The 20,623-nt window shown below is 46.6% G+C and overlaps 1 protein-coding gene across 1 annotated transcript in view; it reads left to right on the plus strand.

Annotated features, from left to right (window-relative positions):
* The first annotated feature begins 11,712 nt into the window (after positions 1 to 11,712).
* The window catches only part of LOC109904594 (spectrin beta chain, erythrocytic-like), a 69,359-nt gene continuing 60,448 nt past the window's right edge, over positions 11,713 to 20,623 (plus strand). Inside the window, 1 exon segment of the mRNA XM_031787867.1 lies at positions 11,713 to 12,393. Within this exon segment, the coding sequence (XP_031643727.1) occupies positions 11,784 to 12,393 (610 nt within the window). The 5' untranslated portion in view covers positions 11,713 to 11,783.

Genomic DNA, 20,623 nt, shown 5'->3' on the forward strand with positions numbered 1-20,623 from the left:
AATAGTTACAGATGGAATATCGGCTGGCTGTGTTCTCAGATAGTTGCCATGGTTCCTCTGCTCAGTTGTGTTGTGTTTACCTAGAGATATATTACCTTTTTTGTTGGCCTTCATATTTCATACAAAGGGAGGTATGATATTTTTGCTAAATGTCTTTAGATTTCCATCTGTCTGTCTTGGTATTCCTTGTCTTCAGATTTCCATCTGTCTGTCTTGGTATTCCTTGTCTTCAGATTTCCATCTGTCTGTCTTGGTATTCCTTGTCTTCAGATTTCCATCTGTCTGTCTTGGTATTCCTTGTCTTCAGATTTCCATCTGTCTGTCTTGGTATTCCTTGTCTTCAGATTTCCATCTGTCTGTCTTGGTATTCCTTGTCTTCAGATTTCCATCTGTCTGTCTTGGTATTCCTTGTCTTCAGATTTCCATCTGTCTGTCTTGGTATTCCTTGTCTTCAGATTTCCATCTGTCTGTCTTGGTATTCCTTGTCTTCAGATTTCCATCTGTCTTGTCTTGGTATTCCTTGTCTTCAGATTTCCATCTGTCTGTCTTGGTATTCCTTGTCTTCAGATTTCCATCTGTCTTGTCTTGGTATTCCTTGTCTTCAGATTTCCATCTGTCTGTCTTGGTATTCCTTGTCTTCAGATTTCCATCTGTCTGTCTTGGTATTCCTTGTCTTCAGATTTCCATCTGTCTGTCTTGGTATTCCTTGTCTTCAGATTTCCATCTGTCTGTCTTGGTATTCCTTGTCTTCAGATTTCCATCTGTCTGTCTTGGTATTCCTTGTCTTCAGATTTCCATCTGTCTGTCTTGGTATTCCTTGTCTTCAGATTTCCATCTGTCTGTCTTGGTATTCCTTGTCTTCAGATTTCCATCTGTCTGTCTTGGTATTCCTTGTCTTCAGATTTCCATCTGTCTGTCTTGGTATTCCTTGTCTTCAGATTTCCATCTGTCTGTCTTGGTATTCCTTGTCTTCAGATTTCCATCTGTCTGTCTTGGTATTCCTTGTCTTCAGATTTCCATCTGTCTGTCTTGGTATTCCTTGTCTTCAGATTTCCATCTGTCTGTCTTGGTATTCCTTGTCTTCAGATTTCCATCTGTCTGTCTTGGTATTCCTTGTCTTCAGATTTCCATCTGTCTGTCTTGGTATTCCTTGTCTTCAGATTTCCATCTGTCTGTCTTGGTATTCCTTGGCAAGGTTTGATTGAATGCTGAATGATGACATCACTGCTGAATCAGATGTGAAAGAGTAACACAAGGTAGACAGACACTCACATCCACTAGACGGTCTACTGCATCTCAGTGCTAGAGGCGTCATTACAGACCCTGGTTTAAATCCAGGCTGTATGACAACTGGCCTTGATTGGGAGTCCCATACGGAGGCACAGAATTGGCCCAGCATCGTCCGGGTTAGGGTTTGGCCGGGGTAGGCCATCATTGTAAATAATAATTTGTTCTTAACTGACTTGCCTAGTTAAATGACGGTAAAATAAAATAATAACAAATAAGCTACTGTAGCTGTGGTTGTCTAGAGAGGAATGTGGCCATGGCTTCAGTCTGTCAGGTAGTCAGGTGTCTGCATTGATATTAGTCACCGCTAAGATTCTTAGAGCATGTCATGCTTCATGCTTCATGCTCCATGCTCCATGCTTCATGCTTCATGCTTCATGCTCCATGCTTCATGCTCCATGCTCCATGCTTCATGCTTCATGCTCCATGCTCCATGCTCCATGCTTCATGCTCCATGCTTCATGCTCCATGCTTCATGCTTCATGTTCCATGCTTCATGCTCCATGCTTCATGCTCCATGCTTCATGCTTCATGCTCCATGCTCCATGCTCCATGCTTCATGCTCCATGCTTCATGCTTCATGCTTCATGTTCCATGCTTCATGCTCCATGCTTCATGCTTCATGCTTCATGCTTCATGCTCCATGCTTCATGCTCCATGCTTCATGCTTCATGCTCCATGCTCCATGCTTCATGTTTCATGCTCCATGCTTCATGCTTCATGCTCCATGCTCCATGCTCCATGCTCCATGCCATGACGAGTTGTCAGTTTGTCTCAGAGGAAATCGATTGATGTTCTGGATATCATATCCAGTTAGGCCTAGTCTAGTGGCTGTGAGTGTGTCTGTGACGTCACATAGCGTAAGGACATGCCTGCTCTGTGGGAGCTAGCCCAGGTTGTGTATTAGATGATGAGGTTGATCCTCTGTGCTGTGGTCAGTGGGTGGAGCCAGCGTAATGTCTGATAACATCACCCTACACGGGACTGATACAGAGAGGAGGAGGAGGTGGAGGGAGACCTGGGCATGTATTCACAAAGCCTTTCTGAGTAAAAATGCTGAACTATGATGAGATCCCTCCCCTGTTATTCATTGTGGTTTAAAAGGCAAAATTGATCCTAGATCAGCCAGACTGACACCACTGTATACTACGTTACCCTAACTAGGGCCCCTTCTCTAAATGGAAAGGAACAGTCATTCAGACCAGAGGTTGACTGTAGAGTGTCAGGGGAGGGGATCGGTGATGTGCTTTCTCTAACTTTACATCCCACAGTGGAAACGGTACAGCTACACTCAGAAAGATTGGTTATAACTCAAGTTACTTATGCTGGGAGGGGTTTAAATCCTTGAGACACAGTCAGAGGTATAGTATGTGTGATGTACATGTAACTAACTTTCTCCCAAATCCCCATTGACACCAGTGCATGATGATCTATGGAGAAGTTGAAGTTCCATGTGCAGAGATCTAGTCTGGACCTTCTAGTGCATATCATATCACTGGGTAGCTACAGGATTCAATAAATTACATAACATTATGACCTTAGTCCTACTATCTGGTGTTTGTGCAGGATAGCAAAACACCAGACGAGGACACTCTCCCATATTCATTGAACTGTACAGACACATCCCTACACATGAAGTTAACCCAGACACACTAGCATTAAACTAGTAGAAACACACAGACCAAACACACAGTTGAAACGTCGACGGGTCCAGCGAGAGCGGTTTGGTTTGAGTCGTTTGGTTTGAGTCTATCATTCATCATGTTCCCCAGTAGAGACCGAGAGGTGGGAGAGGGGTGATGAAATAGGCATGCTGCACCAAAATAGATCTTAGTGGTTAACCTTCACCCACCATTCCACACACGCACACACACACATACACACATATACACACACATATACACACACATATACACACACATACAGGCACACACGCACACACATATACACACACTTATAGGCACACACGCACACACACATACAGGCACATACAGGCACACACGCACATACACACACACAGACGCACGCACCCACCCACGAACGCACGTACACACACACACACACACACACACACACACACACACACACACACACACACACACACACACACACACACACACACCTACACACACACATTCACGCATAGACACAAACACTCCCCTGTGACAGTTGGGGGACATGTCATGCTAAAACTGGAGCCTGGGGAGGGATGAGGGAGTGGAGGGGACTATTTGGGGTTCCTAAATAGCAGGAAAGGGTTGTAAACCTAAATGGTATACGTTCCTAGGATGTACAATACCCGTAAAAACTTTGGACACACCTTCTCATTCCAGGGTTTTTCTATATTTGCACTATTTCCTACATTGTAGAATAATAGTGAAGTCATCAAAACTATGAAATAACACATATGGAATCATGTAGTAACCAAACAGGTGTTAAACAAATCAAAATATATTTTATATTTGAGATTCTTCAAAGTAGCCACCCTTTGCCTTGATGATGTCTTTGCACACACTTGGCATTCTCTCAACCAGCTTCATGAGGTAGTCACCTGGAATGCATTTCAATTAATGAGTTTGCCTTGTTAAAAGTACATTTGTGGAATTTCTTTCCTTCTTAATGTGTTTGAGCCAATCAGTTGTGTTGTGACAAGGTAGGGGTGGTATACAGAAGATAGCCCTATTTGGTAAAAGACCAAGTCCATATTATGGCAAGAACAGGTCAAATAAGCAAAGAGAAACAACAGTCCATCATTACTTTAAGACATGAAGGTCAGTCAATCTGGAAAATTTCAAGAACTTTGAACATTTATTAATGTGCAGTCGCAAAAACCATCAAGCGCTATGATGAAACTGGCTCTCATGAGGACGGCCACAGGACAGCTTTTCACACTCTTGGCATTCTCTCAACCAGCTTCATGAGGAATGCTTTTCCAACAGTCTCGAAGGAGTTCCCACATGCTGAGCACTTGTTGGCTGCTTTTCCTTAATTCTGCAGTCCAACTCATCCCAAACCATCTCAATTGGGTTGAGGTTGGGTGACTTTGGAGGCCAGGTCATCTGATGCAGCACTCAATCACTCTCCTTCTTGGTCAAATAGCCCTTACACAACCTGGAGGTATGTTGGGTCATTGTCCTGTTGAAAAACAAATGATAGTCCCACTAAGTGCAAACCAGATAGGATGGTGTATCGCTGCAGAATGCTGTGGTAGCCATGCTGGTTAAGTATGCTTTGAGTTCTAAGTAAATCTCTGACGGTGTCACCAGCAAAGCACCCCCACATCATAACACCTCCTCCTCCATGTTTCACGGTGGGAACCACACATCTAGATCATCCGCTCACCTACTCGGCGTCTCACAAAGACTCGGTGGTTGGAACCAAAAATCTAAAATTTGGACTCATCAGACCAAAGGACAGATTTCCACCGGTCTAATGTCCGTTGCTCGTGTTTCCTGCCCTAAGCAAGTCTCTTCTTATTATTGGTGTCCTTTAGTAGTAGTTTCTTTGCAGCAATTCCACCATGAAGGCCTGATTCACACTGTCTCCTCTGAACAGTTGATGTTGAGATGTTTCTGTTACTTGAACTCTGTAAAGAATGTTTTTGTTTTTTACGAATGCACTTGAAGAAACTTTAAAAGTTCTTGAAATTTTCCAGATTGACTGACCTTCATGTCTTAAAGTAACGATGGTGTCACGCCTTGGTCATTGTATTTTGTGTTTTCGTTATATGTTTGGTCAGGCCAGGGTGTGACATGGGTTTATATGTTGTGGTGCGTATTGGTTTGTTTTGTATTATTGGGATTACGGCTGAGTAGGGGTGTTGCATAGGTTTGGCTGCCTGAGGCGGTTCTCAATCAGAGTCAGGTGATTCTCGTTGTCTCTGATTGGGAACCGTATTTAGGTAGCCTGGGTTTCGCTTTGTATTTCGTGGGTGATTGTTCCTGTCTTTGTGTAGTGTTCACCAGATAGGCTGTATTAGGTTTCACGTTCCGTTTGTTGTTTTCGTATTTATTAGTTATTTCATGTATCGTCATTCATTCATTAAAGAACATGAGTAACCACCACGCTGCATTTCGGTCCTCTCTTTCAACAAACGAAGAACGCCGTTACAGAATCACCCACCACACTCGGACCGAGCAGCGTGTTAACAGGCAGCAGCGAAGGGAGGACGTTATGGACAGCAGAGGCTTTGAGTATACGACGTGGGAAGAAATAGACAGGTGGGCGGCCGACCCAGAGAGAGTGCCTGAGCCCGCCTGGGATTCGCTGGAACAGTGCGAAGAGGGCTATAGACGAATGGAGTCGAAAAGAAAGACACGGCGGCGCAGAGCGAAAACCGAAAAGCAGCCCCAAAAATGTATTGGGGGGGGGCTCAGAGGGAGAGTGGCTGAGTCAGGAGATAGACCTGAGCCAACTCTCCCTGTTTATCGTGAGGAGCCAAGGAGGAGACCAGAACCAGAGCCGGTGTTGGAGGTGAGCGAAACAGAGACTGTGAAGGAGTTAATGGGGAAATTGGAGGAGAGAGAAATGAGGGAGTTGCTGTGTTGGTGCTTTTTGCATGGAATTCGCCCGACGGAACGTGTTGGGGATTTGATGGCACCTGGGTTAGCGCTCCATACTCGTCCTGAGGTGCGTGTTAGTCGGCTGGTGAAGTTGGTGCCAGCCTCACGCACCAGGCCTCCTGTGTACATCCCTAGCCTTGCACGTCCTGTGCCAACACTGCTCTCAAGATCTCCAGTACGCCTTCACGGTCTAGCCCATCCTGTGCCACCTCCACACTCCAGTCCTCCGGTAGCAGCTCCCCGCACCAGGCTTCCTGTGCGTGTCCTCGATCCAGTACCACCAGTTCCAGCACCACGCATCAGGCCTACAGTGCGCCTCGCCTCTCCTGCGCTGTCGGAGTCTCCCGCCTGTTCAGCGCTGTCGGAGCCTTTCACCTCTCCTGCGCTGCCGGAGTCTCTAGCCTGTTCAGCGCAGCCAGCGTTTTTCTCCTCTCCTGCGCTGCTGGAGTCTCCCGCCTGTTCAGCGCTGTCGGAGCCTTTCACCTCTCCTGCGCTGCCGGAGTCTCTAGCCTGTTCAGCGCAGCCAGCGTTTTTCTCCTCTCCTGCGCTGCTGGAGTCTCCCGCCTGTTTAGCGCAGCTAGAGCCTTTCTCCTCTCCTGCGCTGCCGGAGTCTCCCGCCTGTTCAGCGCAGCCAGCGCTTTTCTCCTCTCCTGCGCTGCTGGAGTCTCCCGTCTGTTTAGCGCAGCCAGAGCCTTTCTCCTCTACAGCGCTGCTGGAGTCTCCCGCCTGTTCAGCGCAGCCAGAGCCTCTCTCCTCTCCTGCGCTGCCGGAGTCTCCCGCCTGTTCAGCGCAGACAGAGCTGCCAGCCTATATGGAGAAGGGAGCTGTCAGTCTGCAAGGAGCTGTCAGTCTGCACGGAGCTGTCAGTCTGCAAGGAGCTGTCAGTCTGTAAGGAGCTGCCAGTCTGCAAGGAGCTGCCAGTCAGCACGGAGCCGCCAGAGCTGTCAGTCTGTAAGAAGCCGCCAGAGCTGTCAGCCTATATGGAGCAGCCAGTACCGCCAGTCTGCCCAGCGCCGCCAGTGCCAGCCAGCCAGGATCTACCGGAGCCTACTACCTACCTGAGCTTCCTCTCAGTACTGGGCTTCCTCTCAGCACTGGGCTTCCTCTCAGTACTGGGCTTCCTCTCAGTACTGGGCTTCCCCTCAGCTCCGAGCTTCCCCTCAGTCCCGAGCTGCCCCTCAGTCACGAGCTTCCCCTCAGTCCCGAGCTGCCCCTCAGTCCCGAGCTGCCCCTCAGTCACGAGCTGCCCCTCAGTCACGAGCTGCCCCTCAGTCCAGTGGGTTTCTGGGTGAGGACTATTAGGCCATGGTCGGCGGCGAGGGTGGATTATCCCAGGACGCGAAGGGGAGGAACATTGACATTTATGGAGTGGGGTCCACGTCCCGAGCCGGAGCCGCCACCATGGACAGACGCCCACCCGGACCCTCCCTATGGTTTTGAGGTGCGTCCGGGAGTCCGCACCTTAGGGGGGGGGTTCTGTCACGCCTTGGTCATTGTATTTTGTGTTTTCGTTATATGTTTGGTCAGGCCAGGGTGTGACATGGGTTTATATGTTGTGGTGCGTATTAGTTTGTTTTGTATTATTGGCATTACGGCTGAGTAGGGGTGTTGCATAGGTTTGGCTGCCTGAGGCGGTTCTCAATCAGTCAGGTGATTCTCGTTGTCTCTGATTGGGAACCGTATTTAGGTAGCCTGGGTTTCGCTTTGTATTTCGTGGGTGATTGTTCCTGTCTTTGTGTAGTGTTCACCAGATAGGCTGTATTAGGTTTCACGTTCCGTTTGTTGTTTTCGTATTTATTAGTTATTTCATGTATCGTCATTCATTCATTAAAGAACATGAGTAACCACCACGCTGCATTTCGGTCCTCTCTTTCAACAAACGAAGAACGCCGTTACAGATGGACTGTCATTTCTCTTTGCTTATTTGACCTGTTCTTGCCATAATATGGACTTGGTCTTTTACCAAATAGGGCTGTCTTCTGTATACTCCCCTACCTTGTTACAACTCAACTGATTGGCTCAAACGCATTAATTAAGAAGTAAAGAAATTGCAGAAAGTAACTTTTAACAAGGCACACCTGTTCATTGAAATGCGTTTCAGGTGTGCAAAGCTGCCATCAAGGCAAATGTACTTTGAAGAATCTCAAATACAACTTTTTTTGGTTACTACATGATTCAATGTGTTATTTCATAATGTTGATGTCTTGACTATCATTCTACAATGTAGAAAATAGTAAAAAATAAAGAAACTCTTGAATGAGTAGGTGTGTCAACTTTTGACTGGTCCTGTATGTTACAGGATTTCTTCCATTGAGATGTGTGTTTTATAGTAAATTCAGAACAGCTTCTCATAGGTCTGCGTGGATGAATGGTGTTGTGATGTTTTGGTTTGAAGTTGATGTCAGTTATAATACTTCACAAGGCTCTCTGTAACAGTGTATCTGAGTAACACTTACAACTACTGCACTTTACAATCTTGACATGCTGATTTACCTTTTAACATTTATTGGTACTGGCGCTTTGAATAAAGATGTATATAAATCATTGTTAATTATTATCACCTTACAGTTTCCCTCTTCCAGACGTCCTGCCTGTGTGTGAGGTCCATACTGATCCTTCCGTATCTCTCCCTCCATCACTCCATCTCTCCCTCCATCACTCCTCCTCTCCCTCCACCACTCCTCCTCTCCCTCCACCACTCCTCCTCTCCCTCCACCACTTCTCCTCTCCCTTCTCCTCTCCCTCCACCACTTCTCCTCTCCCTTCTCTCCCTCCACCACTCCTCTCCCTCCACCACTCCTCCTCTCCCTTCTCCTCTCCCTCCACCACTCCTCCTCTCCCTCCACCACTCATCCTCTCCCTCCACCACTCCTCCTCTCCCTCCACCACTCCTCCTCTCCCTCCACCACTCCTCCTCTCCCTTCTCCTCTCCTCTCCCTCCACCACTCCTCCTCTCCCTCCTCCTCATCTCTCACCACTCCTCCTCATCCTCCTCTTCCTCATCGTCCTCTCCCTCCACCACTCCTCTTTCTCCTTTCCCAGAGCAGCTGAAGCAGTCTCCAGCCCCCAGTTACCTCACCCAGCCAGCGACCCTACCGCCACACTGGCTGCAGCCATGACGTCCACCACGGACTTTGACAACGTTGAGATCACTCAGCAGTACAGTCGCATCAACACACGCTTCGAGCTGCTAGGAGAGGAGCTGGACAATGACAACAGCTCTGCAAGACTGTTTGAGAGGTCACGCATCAAAGCCCTTGCAGGTGACCTAGGGGTCAAACATGGGGCGGGCTGGGGTGTGTTCTGTTGGATAGGATCATTCTCTGTCACCTGTCTTGAATTCCGCTTTCAAATAAGAACATGTGGAAGGTGGCATTGGCAGAATACTGTCTAGGCTTGTTTGTGCTATGTGGTGTGTTTTATAAAGTCTACCTGATAGTTTTGAGCCTCATATAATCATGTCTGAGTTTGTCTGCAGCCACATCCCCCAGCAGAGCAGCTGAGACTGATCATACACTCTCTCTCTCAATTCAATTCAAGGGCTTTATTGGCATGGGAAACATATGTTTACATTGCCAAACAAGTGAAGTAGATAATAAACAACTGAAATAAACAATAAAAATGAACAGTAAACATTACACACTAAAATAATAAAGACATTTCAAATGTCATTAATCTCTCTCGCTTTCTCTCGCTCTCTCTCTCTCACATACACACACCACACACCCCTAGAGTTGCTGGGATCATTTGCACATTTCCAGAATGCTCCAGTGTGAGTGATGTGGACAGCTGCCCTCCCTTAAGTTCTGGTAAAAAGTAGTGCAGTATATAGGGAATAGGTTTCCCTGTCTGCCTCCTAAATGGCAGCCCCCATAAGTGGTACGCTAATGGAAGAGAGTGTGTGGTTATTGGATGTCAAGGACTCTACTTTATTTTGGCCATTGGCTGTACTGATCTCTATCTCTCTTTAGCTTTCTCTTTCAAGCTGGTGGTTGTTCCCAGTCTGTCTGTCTCTTTGAAAGAGGAGAGAGCCTCTGTGTGGGAGCTAGCTAGCTGGTGTTATGTTGCTGTACTGATGTCTCTGTAATGCAATCAGAGTTCCCTGTCACAGACAGAGAGGGAGGGAATGAGAGAGAGGGAGAGAGAGAATGAAAGAGCGAGGGGAAGAGAGAGAAAGTGGGTGAAGAGAGAGAAAGAGGGAGGGAATGAATAAGAGGGAGTAATGGCTCTTACACATCAGTATTGCTGTACAGGTTGTGAAACGAGTATGATCTATGTCTACTGTACCATCATACACATACAGTAACATTCTCATAATCTCCTCCGATTTTGGGAACCCCTTCTCTGATCCACTTTGGTGTATAGATATTCACCCACTGACTAAAACATGTAAAACATGTATGATCACTGAGTCATGTAAAAACACTAAGCCCTCCATCCTACACTTCCCATGGTTATTTCATGGCTGTGTGGGGAGGAGAGGAGATGCACAACCTTGTCAGGAACACACATGTGAAGCCTGGGACATATTGTATGCATGGCTGGTGCGCTGGAGAAAGAACCACTTGGCTGAGGTGAGTGGAACGGAGTGCGGGATGCGGGAGATCGGGCAGGTCATCCGTGATACAAGTCAGTATTCGGAGTCAGTCCATATCTGAGGACATAGGGAGATGCAGGAAAACCAGCCACTAGGGGCAACACTGAGCACCGTTTTCTTCAAGTACTGTAGTTTTCAGTTTTGCTAGGATGGTGTGGATGGTAGAGAGGCGTAAGCATCTGCCTCTGATTCCAAAGGTTGCATGTTCAAATCCAGCGATAGAAAGTTGTTTTTGATATTTTTGTTTTAAGCCCAAACCTTAACCCTTACCGTTAAACATTCAGAGTTAATGCCCAACCTTAAGAATTTGGAGTTGATGCCTAAACTTAACCTTAAACACTTCTAAATTTGACATTTGATAAACATGGATGAACGTCTAATTCTGACGTGAGACTGTGAGAGCTTGTTGGAGAGAGAGAGCGAACGAGAGCAACATCAGCGCTGAAGTGAGGAGAGAGAGTGAGGGGGGAGAGAGAGAGCGAACGAGAGCAACATCAGTGCTGAAGTGAGGAGAGAGAGTGAGGAGGGAGAGAGAGAGCGAACGAGAGCAACATCAGCGCTGAAGTGAGGAGAGAGAGTGAGGGGGGAGAGAGAGAGCGAACGAGAGCAACATCAGTGCTGAAGCAAGGAGAGAGAGTGAGGAGGGAGAGAGAGAGCGAACGAGAGCAACATCAGCGCTGAAGTGAGGAGAGAGAGTGAGGGGGGAGAGAGAGAGCGAACGAGAGCAACATCAGTGCTGAAGTGAGGAGAGAGTGAGGAGGGAGAGAGAGAGAGAACGAGAGCAACATCAGTGCTGAAGTGAGGAGAGAGAGTGAGGGGGGAGAGAGAGCGAACGAGAGCAACATCAGTGCTGAAGTGAGGAGAGAGAGTGAGGAGGGAGAGAGAGAGCGAACGAGAGCAACATCAGCGCTGAAGTGAGGAGAGAGAGTGAGGGGGGAGAGAGAGAGCGATCGAGAGCAACATCAGCGCTGAAGTGAGGAGAGAGAGTGAGGGGGAGAGAGCGATCGAGAGCAACATCAGCGCTGAAGTGAGGAGAGAGAGAGTGAGAGAGAGGAGGGAGAGAGAGAGCGAGCGAGATAGGGAGAGAGGGATGAGAGAGAGAGAGAGCGCAGCATCAGTGCTGGAGTGAAAACAGAGAAGGAGTGTGAAAGAGAGACAGAAAGAGAGAGGGCGGGAACAGGAGAGAGTGCCAGACAGGAGAGGTAGAGGGAACAAGAGACGAGGTGAGATCGAGAGAGAAAAGAGGAGAGAAGTGGCGATAAGTGGAGTGCTGCTGAGCACCTCTCATCCCAGCTCTCTGCTCCAGACTCCCTCCATCGTTGGACTCAGGACTCAAGATGAGCAGCCCGTCTCCATGTCTGTTGCGTGCTGTCAGCCAACCTCGGCTCAGAGAGGTCAAGATCAGCCTGAAGACCAGGGAGACCCGGGAGACTAACAGGGAGACGTCCACACCCCTCAGATCCATTGGTGTGACCCTGGGGAGGGACAGGGACAGTTACAGAGAGGCCACCAGGGACCGGGCCATCACCCCAGGGAAAGAGACCCCGCTCCGGGCCACTTTGAGCAGCAGCAACCGCAGCCGGAGCACCCCACCCATCCACAGAGCCCAGAGGAGGGCAGCGAGAGGTGATGGGAGAACCACCAGGCAGGAGACAGAACACCAGCCTGAGAGGAACGGGACCCTCCGGGTCATACCCACATCTGGATCTAGAGACCCTCATCCTCTGGGACTGGGTCTCTCCCCCATCTCCTGTTTCTCCTCTTCCTCCTCCACCTGCACCCCTGCCAGACGTCAGCAACGCCATGCTCCCTCTCCCCCTTGCCCGGCTTCTCTCCCCACCACCTCCTCCTCAGGCAGGAGTATGAAGAAGGCGAGGTGTCTGAGCTACAGCACCTCCAACATCTGCTTCAACTCCATCCTGGATGGACGCTTCAGGCAGCTGCAAGGTAAACTACTGTCCAGGCTAGTCTGAGGCTGGGGGTGGTGATGGTGTTGGTGGGATGGATGGACGCTTCAGGCAGCTGCAAGGTAAACTACTGTCCAGGCTAGTCTGGGGCTGGGGGTGGTGATGGTGTTGGTGGGATGGATGCTTCAGGCAGCTGCAAGGTAAACTACTGTCCAGGCTGGTCTGGGGCTGGGGGTGGTGATGGTGTTGGTGGGATGGATGGATGCTTCAGGCAGCTGCAAGGTAAACTACTGTCCAGGCTGATCTGAGGCTGGGGGTGGTGATGGTGTTGGTGGGATGGATACTTCAGGCAGCAGCAAGGTAAACTACTGTCCAGGCTAGTCTGGGGCTGGGGGTGGTGATGGTGATGGTGGGATGGATACTTCAGGCAGCTGCAAGGTAAACTACTGTCCAGGCTGATCTGAGGCTGGGGGTGGTGATGGTGGGATGGACCCTTCAGGCAGCAGCAAGGTAAACTACTGTCCAGGCTGATCTGGGGCTGGGGGTGGTGATGGTGTTGGTGGGATGGATGCTTCAGGCAGCAGCAAGGTAAACTACTGTCCAGGCTGATCTGGGGGTGGTGATGGTGTTGGTGGGATGGATGCTTCAGGCAGCAGCAAGGTAAACTACTGTCCAGGCTGGTCTGGGGCTGGGGGTGGTGATGGTGGGATGGATGCTTCAGGCAGCAGCAAGGTAAACTACTATCCAGGCTGATCTGGGGGTGGTGATGGTGTTGGTGGGATGGATGCTTCAGGCAGCAGCAAGGTAAACTACTGTCCAGGCTGGTCTGGGGCTGGGGGTGGTGATGGTGTTGGTGGGATGGATGGTTGCTTCAGGCAGCTGCAAGGTAAACTACTGTCCAGGCTGATCTGAGGCTGGGGGTGGTGATGGTGTTGGTGGGATGGATACTTCAGGCAGCAGCAAGGTAAACTACTGTCCAGGCTAGTCTGGGGCTGGGGGTGGTGATGGTGTTGGTGGGATGGATGCTTCAGGCAGCAGCAAGGTAAACTACTGTCCAGGCTGATCTGAGGCTGGGGGTGGTGATGGTGTTGGTGGGATGGATGCTTCAGGCAGCAGCAAGGTAAACTACTGTCCAGGCTGGTCTGGGGCTGGGGGTGGTGATGGTGTTGGTGGGATGGATGCTTCAGGCAGCAGCAAGGTAAACTACTGTCTAGGCTGGTCTGGGGCTGGGGGTGGTGATGGTTGTTGGTGGTGGGTCCACAGTCCACCCTCTCTCACTTAACTTTAAGGTTAGGGTTAGTCTTGCAGTGATGGTGGTGTGTCCAGTTCATCCCCTCCCACCCTACAAAGGTTAAAGAAGAGAACACAGTTTCCCAGGGTACCCTTCCCATCCCTCTCTCTGTGTTCGGGACAGATTTAGGTCAAGGAGGGGTTGATGGGGAGGTCTGGCTTGCGATGCGAGCGAGCGTGTGGGTGGTTTGATTGCTCCTGCTGTCGTGACGAGCTGGGGAGTCAAGGGAAGGGCCGTGACATTCCACTGTGTAGTGGCACTTAAAAAAAAAATGTAGTTGTATTTATTTATTTTCAGGAAGCAGAGGCTATGTTCCAACTGTTCGCTGAGTTTGATCTGAATATTTCATGAAGCAAACTCCTAAAAAAGGTTGTACTGTGTTTTCCTTTCCCCCTGCCATTCAAGGCAGACCGGTGCTGTAATCTTTTATTCGTGGAATTAGAGTGGGATTGATTATGTATTAACACTATCTTATTACCTGTCTACCACCCTTACCACTCACCTTGTACTCACCAACTATTTTCACCTGACATTATCAAAATTTGATGTAACATAAACACTAGCTACAGTATTCATTTGGTTTCTTTTCTCCTGGTGAGCCATGTGACTCTCCTAGGCTCTTCAGAAACTCTATGTTCAGATAACTGTGTGGAACATCTATTAAATAATCCATCCCCTCCTTTCCTCCTCTCCTCCTAACTTCCATCTTTTCTCTCCGTTATTCGATTTTCTAAGAGAGCGGTTGTCCATCACTCTTGAATTTACATTAGCTTTTGCTAGCCAGCTCCCTGATGACAGGAACACATTAGTGAGGATGGGAGATGAGGAGAGGAGGACATGAGGACATGAGGACATGAGGACATGAGGAGAGGAGGACATGAGGAGAGGAGGACATGAGGAGAGGAGGACAGGAGGCCATTAGGACAGGAGGCCATTAGGACAGGAGGAGAGGAGGACATGAGAACATGAGGACATGAGGACAGGGGGACACGAGGAGAGGAGGACAGGAGGAGAGGATGACAGGAGGATATGAGGAAAGGAGGATATGAGGACAGGAGGAGAGGAAGACAGGAAGACAGGAGGACAGGAGTAATAAGAAAGGAAGCCAACCTCTACTGTCCAATGATTCAGTGGATTCTGAAACCCATGATGTAATCAGGCACTGTCTGCTGTCTCTCTCTCAATTCCATTTAAATGTCTTCTCTCTCTCTCTCTCTCTCTCTCTCTGTTTATCTCTTTATCATCTCTACTGCTTCATATTAATTTAAGATTTGTTAACCTATGTCTTTGTTATTCCATCATTCATTTTGTCAGTGTTATGTTATTCTGGGTTATCTCTGTGTTATTCTGTGTTATCTCAGTGTTATTTTGTGTTATCTTCGTGTTCTCTGTGTTATTCTGTGTTATCTCAGTGTTATTTTGTGTTATCTCCATGTTATCGCCATGATATATATGTGTTATCTCTGTGTTATCTCTGTGTTATCGCTGTGTTATCGCTGTGTTATCTCTGTGTTATTCTGTGCTCTGCCAACAGTATGCCATTCTGTCTTTGTTCTGTGTCTTTGGGTGTCTGTTACAGTACCAATGTATCATAAATTGTACCTTTCTGCAATGCATTGCTTATTTACCTCTACTTTGTCTCTGTCCTCTCACCCTGCTCCCATGCCAAACTCCTGCAGCAAGCTCCTGTGTAGAGTTGAAATAATGTCATTCTAAAAAGTTTCCCCCACTGCCTGGGTAGGTGTTGCTTAGCTGTGCTGGGTGCATCTGCTGCCTTGGTGTGTCTCTGTCGGTCTGTCCTCTCATCAACCATGCTCCACACCAGACCCAGACTCCTGCCGCACTCTTCCCATGAACTAAACTGGTTAGGTTGTCAGGTTGTATTTTGGTTATAGAAGGTTGTATACAGGTTGTACATGTTTTTGGGGTAAACAGAGGGGGAGACAGCAGGAAGGGTGGACGACGTGGGAATGTTCAATCTCCCACAACCGATCTCTGGTGGGGAGTAGTATATATGTGACTAGCCAGGAATAGCCACGGTTAGCCAGGGTTAGCCACGGTTAGCCAGTGTCGTGTCTTTGGCTATGCCTGATTAAGTGATATGACATGCTATTCTAGAAAATCCTTTCTCCGTAATTAATATTACCTGATTGAGCTAATCATGTAAATGTAATTAACTGGAGAGTCGGGGCACCACAAAATAATATTTATAGAGCTGTTATCTTCCGAATAAACTCTTAAAGACCTAGTAATATTTTATATTAATAGCAGTCAATATTAATCGTCACCTTAATTCAGTTTCATCTGAAAGTTGTAAAATCTTGGTTATCTTCACGAACCCTGGCTAACAAGTTGAATCAGCAATACAAAATTGGGTTTAATTATTTATTTACTAAATACCTAACTAATCACACAGAATTACCTATACAAAGAATAAATCATACCTTGATTACAAATTACGTCATAAAGGAAAACATCCCTAGCGGACGGAACAGATATGACAGCTGGTTACACAAAAGAAAAGGGACTGGGTTTGAGTGAAAGAGCGGGAAGACTGAGGGACAAAGGGAGAAACTGTGCTATCGTAAATACAGTATCTGATGCATTCTAAATTACCGCCCATTTGGAAAAGGAAAATGCAATAAATATTTACTCTGAGCTGCGCTTCGATAGGTTGGTGGTAGATGGAAGGCCTAGTTGCCAAACCGAGTCCTTTGTCCGTTGAAGAATGTCTCTGGTGGTCAATTGGATACGTTGTAGTAACGTCGTTGTGTGGTAGACGGGATACTCTGTCTGTTCTTTCCTAGCCCACGTTTGCAGCTGCTGTGGCTAACTCAATGGCTAGGAGGTATCACTTCTGTAGTGAATAAGAGTTCAAAGTTTATACCATTCGCAGCCAAAGCTCACGCTGAGGTTGGCTTAGTTCTGTAGTTGACATGTTAGTCCTTTTAACGCAAAGGCTGCAGACCTTACGTACTTGGAACACGAGGTTACATTTTCGTCAAGGCTTTATATAGTGGAGCGAGAAGGGTGTGTCTGAAAAGTTTTATAACCCATGTCCCTTCACAGGGGCGGGCCACTGATTGAGCAGAGCCCTAACCTTATGAAAACCCAATTCTCTCATTTGGAAGCTAAAATTACATTTAATCTCTTCACCAATAATTTTATATTCAAACATTTAAATTGAACAACAATTCCATGTGACTCCGATAACTACAATGTGCAGACTTTCCACTGTAGAGTTTGTCATTCTATCATTGATGAGAATGTACCAGATGATAACCGAACTGACATATTCATTAAGTACCACCGCATATGTTCAATTGGTCGGATTACCAGAATATAGTTCATTTCCCGCCACCTTCTGATGTTCCCAGAATCTCTATGTTAACCAAGGGGTTTTCAAATTTCACATCAGTAGGGTAGAGAGAGGAAAAAGGGGGGAAGAGGTATTTATGACTGTCATAAACCTATCCCCAGGCCAACGTCATGACACCAGGATTAGCCACGGTACCTACGGTTATATAAGGTTTTGTTAATGTCTCTGTCCTGACTTCTGTAGATCCTTTGTTGTGTTGTGCCTTCTGTCTGTTAGGTGTTGTGTTGAGTTAAGCTGAGTTGAGCTGGGTTGTAGTTGTAATGGGTTGTAGTTGTGCTGTGCTGTAGTTGTGTTGGGTTATAGTTGAGTTGTTGTAGTTGTAATGGGTCGTAGTTGTGCTGTAGTTGTGTTGGGTCGTAGTTGTGCTGTAGTTGTGTTGGGTCGTAGTTGTGTTGTAGTTGTGTTGGGTCGTAGTTGTAATGGGTTGTGTTGTAGTTGTGTTGGGTTATAGTTGAGTTGTTGTAGTTGTAATGGGTTGTAGTTGTAATGGGTTGTGCTGTAGTTGTGTTGGGATGTAGTTGTGTTGTAGTTGTGTTGGGTCGTAGTTGTAATGGGTTGTGTTGTAGTTGTGTTGGGTTATAGTTGAGTTGTTGTAGTTGTAATGGGTTGTAGTTGTGCTGGGTTGTAGTTGTAATGGGTTGTGCTGTAGTTGTGTTGGGATGTAGTTGTGTTGTAGTTGTGTTGGGTTATAGTTGAGTTGTTGTAGTTGTAATGGGTTGTGCTGTAGTTGTGTTGGGATGTAGTTGTAATGGGTTGTAGTTGTGTTGGGTTGGGTTGTATTGTGTCCTCTGTTAGATGGCATGTTGTGAGTTGTAGTTGTGTTATGCTGTAGTTGTGTTGTGTTGGGTTGTAGTTGTATTGGGTTGGGTTGTATTGTGTCCTCTGTTAGATGGCATGTTGTGAGTTGTAGTTGTGTTATGCTGTAGTTGTGTTGTGTTGGGTTGTAGTTGTATTGGGTTGGGTTGTATTGTGTCCTCTGTTAGATGGCATGTTGTGAGTTGTAGTTGTGTTATGCTGTAGTTGTGTTGTATTGGGTTGTGATTTCTGTGTGCTGTAGTTGTGTTGGGTCGTAGTTGGGTCGTAGTAGTGTTGTGGTTGTGCTGTAGTTGTGTTGGGTCGTAGTTGTGTTGTAGTTGTGTTGGGTCGTAGTTGTGTTGGGTCGTAGTTGTGCTGTAGTTGTGTTGGGTCGTAGTTGTGTTGGGTCGTAGTTGTGCTGTAGTTGTGTTGGGTCGTAGTTGTGCTGTAGTTGTGTTGGGTCGTAGTTGTGTTGGGTCGTAGTTGTGTTGGGTTGTAGTTGTAATGGGTTGTGCTGCAGTTGTGTTGGGTCGTAGTTGTGTTGAGTCGTAGTTGTGCTGTAGTTGTGTTGGGTCGTAGTTGTGTTGGGTCGTAGTTGTGTTGTAGTTGTGTTGGGTCGTAGTTGTGTTGGGTCGTAGTTGTAATGGGTTGTGCTGTAGTTGTGTTGGGATGTAGTTGTGTTGTAGTTGTGTTGGGTTATAGTTGAGTTGTTGTAGTTGTAATGGGTTGTAGTTGTGCTGGGTTGTAGTTGTAATGGGTTTTGCTGTAGTTGTGTAAGGGATGTAGTTGTAATGGGTTGTAGTTGTATTGGGTTGGGTTGTATTGTGTCCTCTGTTAGATGGCATGTTGTGAGTTGTGTTATGCTGTAGTTGTGTTGTATTGGGTTGTGCTTTGTGTGTGCTGTAGTTGTGTTGGGTCGTAGTTGTGTTGGGTCGTAGTTGTGTTGTAGTTGTGTTGGGTCGTAATTGTGTTGGGTCGTAGTTGTGTTGTAGTTGTGTTGGGTCGTAGTTGTGTTGTAGTTGTGTTGGGTTGTGCTTTCTGTGTGTTGTATTGGGTTGTGCTTTCTGTGTGTTGTATTGGGTTGTGCTTTCTGTGTGTTGTATTGGGTTGTGCTTTCTGTGTGTTGTATTGGGCTGTGCTTTCTGTGTGTTGTAGTGGTGTTGGGTTCTCTGTCTTGTTGTATTCTCTGTGTGTTGTGTGTGTTTTGCTATATTCTGTGTGTTTTGCTGTATTCTCTGTGTTTTGCTATATTCTCTGTGTTGTTTTGCTATATACTCTGTGTGTAGTATTTTCTGCGTGTTTTGCTATATTCTCTGTGTGTTTTGTATTTTGTGTGTTGTTGTGTTGTATTTTCTGTGTGTTGTGTTACGAGTCCCTTTTGGCCCGACAGTCTAGGGGGGATGGTAATGAGACCCGTAACATAACTCATGCAAATTATAATAGTGACAAAGTAAAAGTGAGAACGAAATAACCAGGACAACTGAAATCTACCGTCAAACTCAAGGTTTATTTGTAAACACACGGTAATGGGGGGAGCAGGAAAAGGGGCTGAGCTGGACCCAAGGAAAGAAACAATAAGTAAACACCCCTAAGCTAGACTAGCCTACTTTAACAACAGCTAACTAACTAACCAAAAAGATAGTGGGTGGTCCGCCCAGTTCTAACTAGTGTATTTAACAAAGTTTAACTACGGGTAGTGTATGCCCATGGGCAACTTGTCTTGTTTCCCCCTTTTCCCATCAGCAAACTAACACAATAACCAAAAACAATACTCACAGGTGGTGACAAAGTGCTATGGAGATGCTCAAACAAAAGAGAGGTCAGTGAAACACAGAGAGTGAAGAGAGTGAAACACAGAGACCTACAGACATGGCATTTACAGAGAGATTGAGCTCTAGAGCAAACAGGGTTTTTAAACCAAGGGAAAGGAACTGTGATTGGGTAGGAAACAGGAAGAGGTGTGTCTTCAAATTGATTGGGGAGTGATGATTTTCACCTGTGAGGGGAGAAGGAGAGAAAAGAACACAGGATACATACACACACACACACACACACACACACAGGATACCTGTATCCGTAACAGTTGTTGTGTTGTATTTTCTGTGTGTTGTTGTGTTGTATTTTCTGTGTGTTGTTGTGTTGTATTTTCTGTGTGTTGTTGTGTTGTATTTTCTGTGTGTTGTTGTGTTGTATTTTCCGTGTGTTGTTTTGTTGTATTCTCTGTGTGTTGTTGTGTTGTATTTTCTGTGTGTTGTTTTGTTGTATTCTCTGTGTGTTGTTGTGTTGTATTCTCTGTGTGTTGTTGTGTTGTATTCTCTGTGTGTTGTTTTGTTGTATTCTCTGTGTGTTGTTGTGTTGTATTTTCTGTGTGTTGTTTTGTTGTATTCTCTGTGTGTTGTTTTGTTGTATTCTCTGTGTGTTGTTGTGTTGTATTCTCTGTGTGTTGTTGTGTTGTATTTTCTGTGTGTTGTTTTTCTGTATTCTCTGTGTGTTGTTTTGTTGTATTCTCTGTGTGTTGTTGTGTTGTATTCTCTGTGTGTTGTTTTGTTGTATTCTCTGTGTGTTGTTTTGTTGTATTCTCTGTGTGTTGTTGTGTTGTATTCTCTGTGTTGTGTTGTATTCTCTGTGTGTTGTTGTGTTGTATTCTCTGTGTGTTGTTGTGTTGTATTCTCTGTGTGTTGTTGTGTTGTATTCTCTGTGTTGTGTTGTATTCTCTGTGTGTTGTTGTGTTGTATTCTCTGTGTGTTGTTGTGTTGTATTCTCTGTGTTGTGTTGTATTCTCTGTGTGTTGTTGTATTCTCTGTG

This window comes from Oncorhynchus kisutch, linkage group LG14, assembly GCF_002021735.2.
Source record: "Oncorhynchus kisutch isolate 150728-3 linkage group LG14, Okis_V2, whole genome shotgun sequence".
In the NCBI taxonomy this organism is placed as follows: domain Eukaryota; kingdom Metazoa; phylum Chordata; class Actinopteri; order Salmoniformes; family Salmonidae; genus Oncorhynchus; species Oncorhynchus kisutch.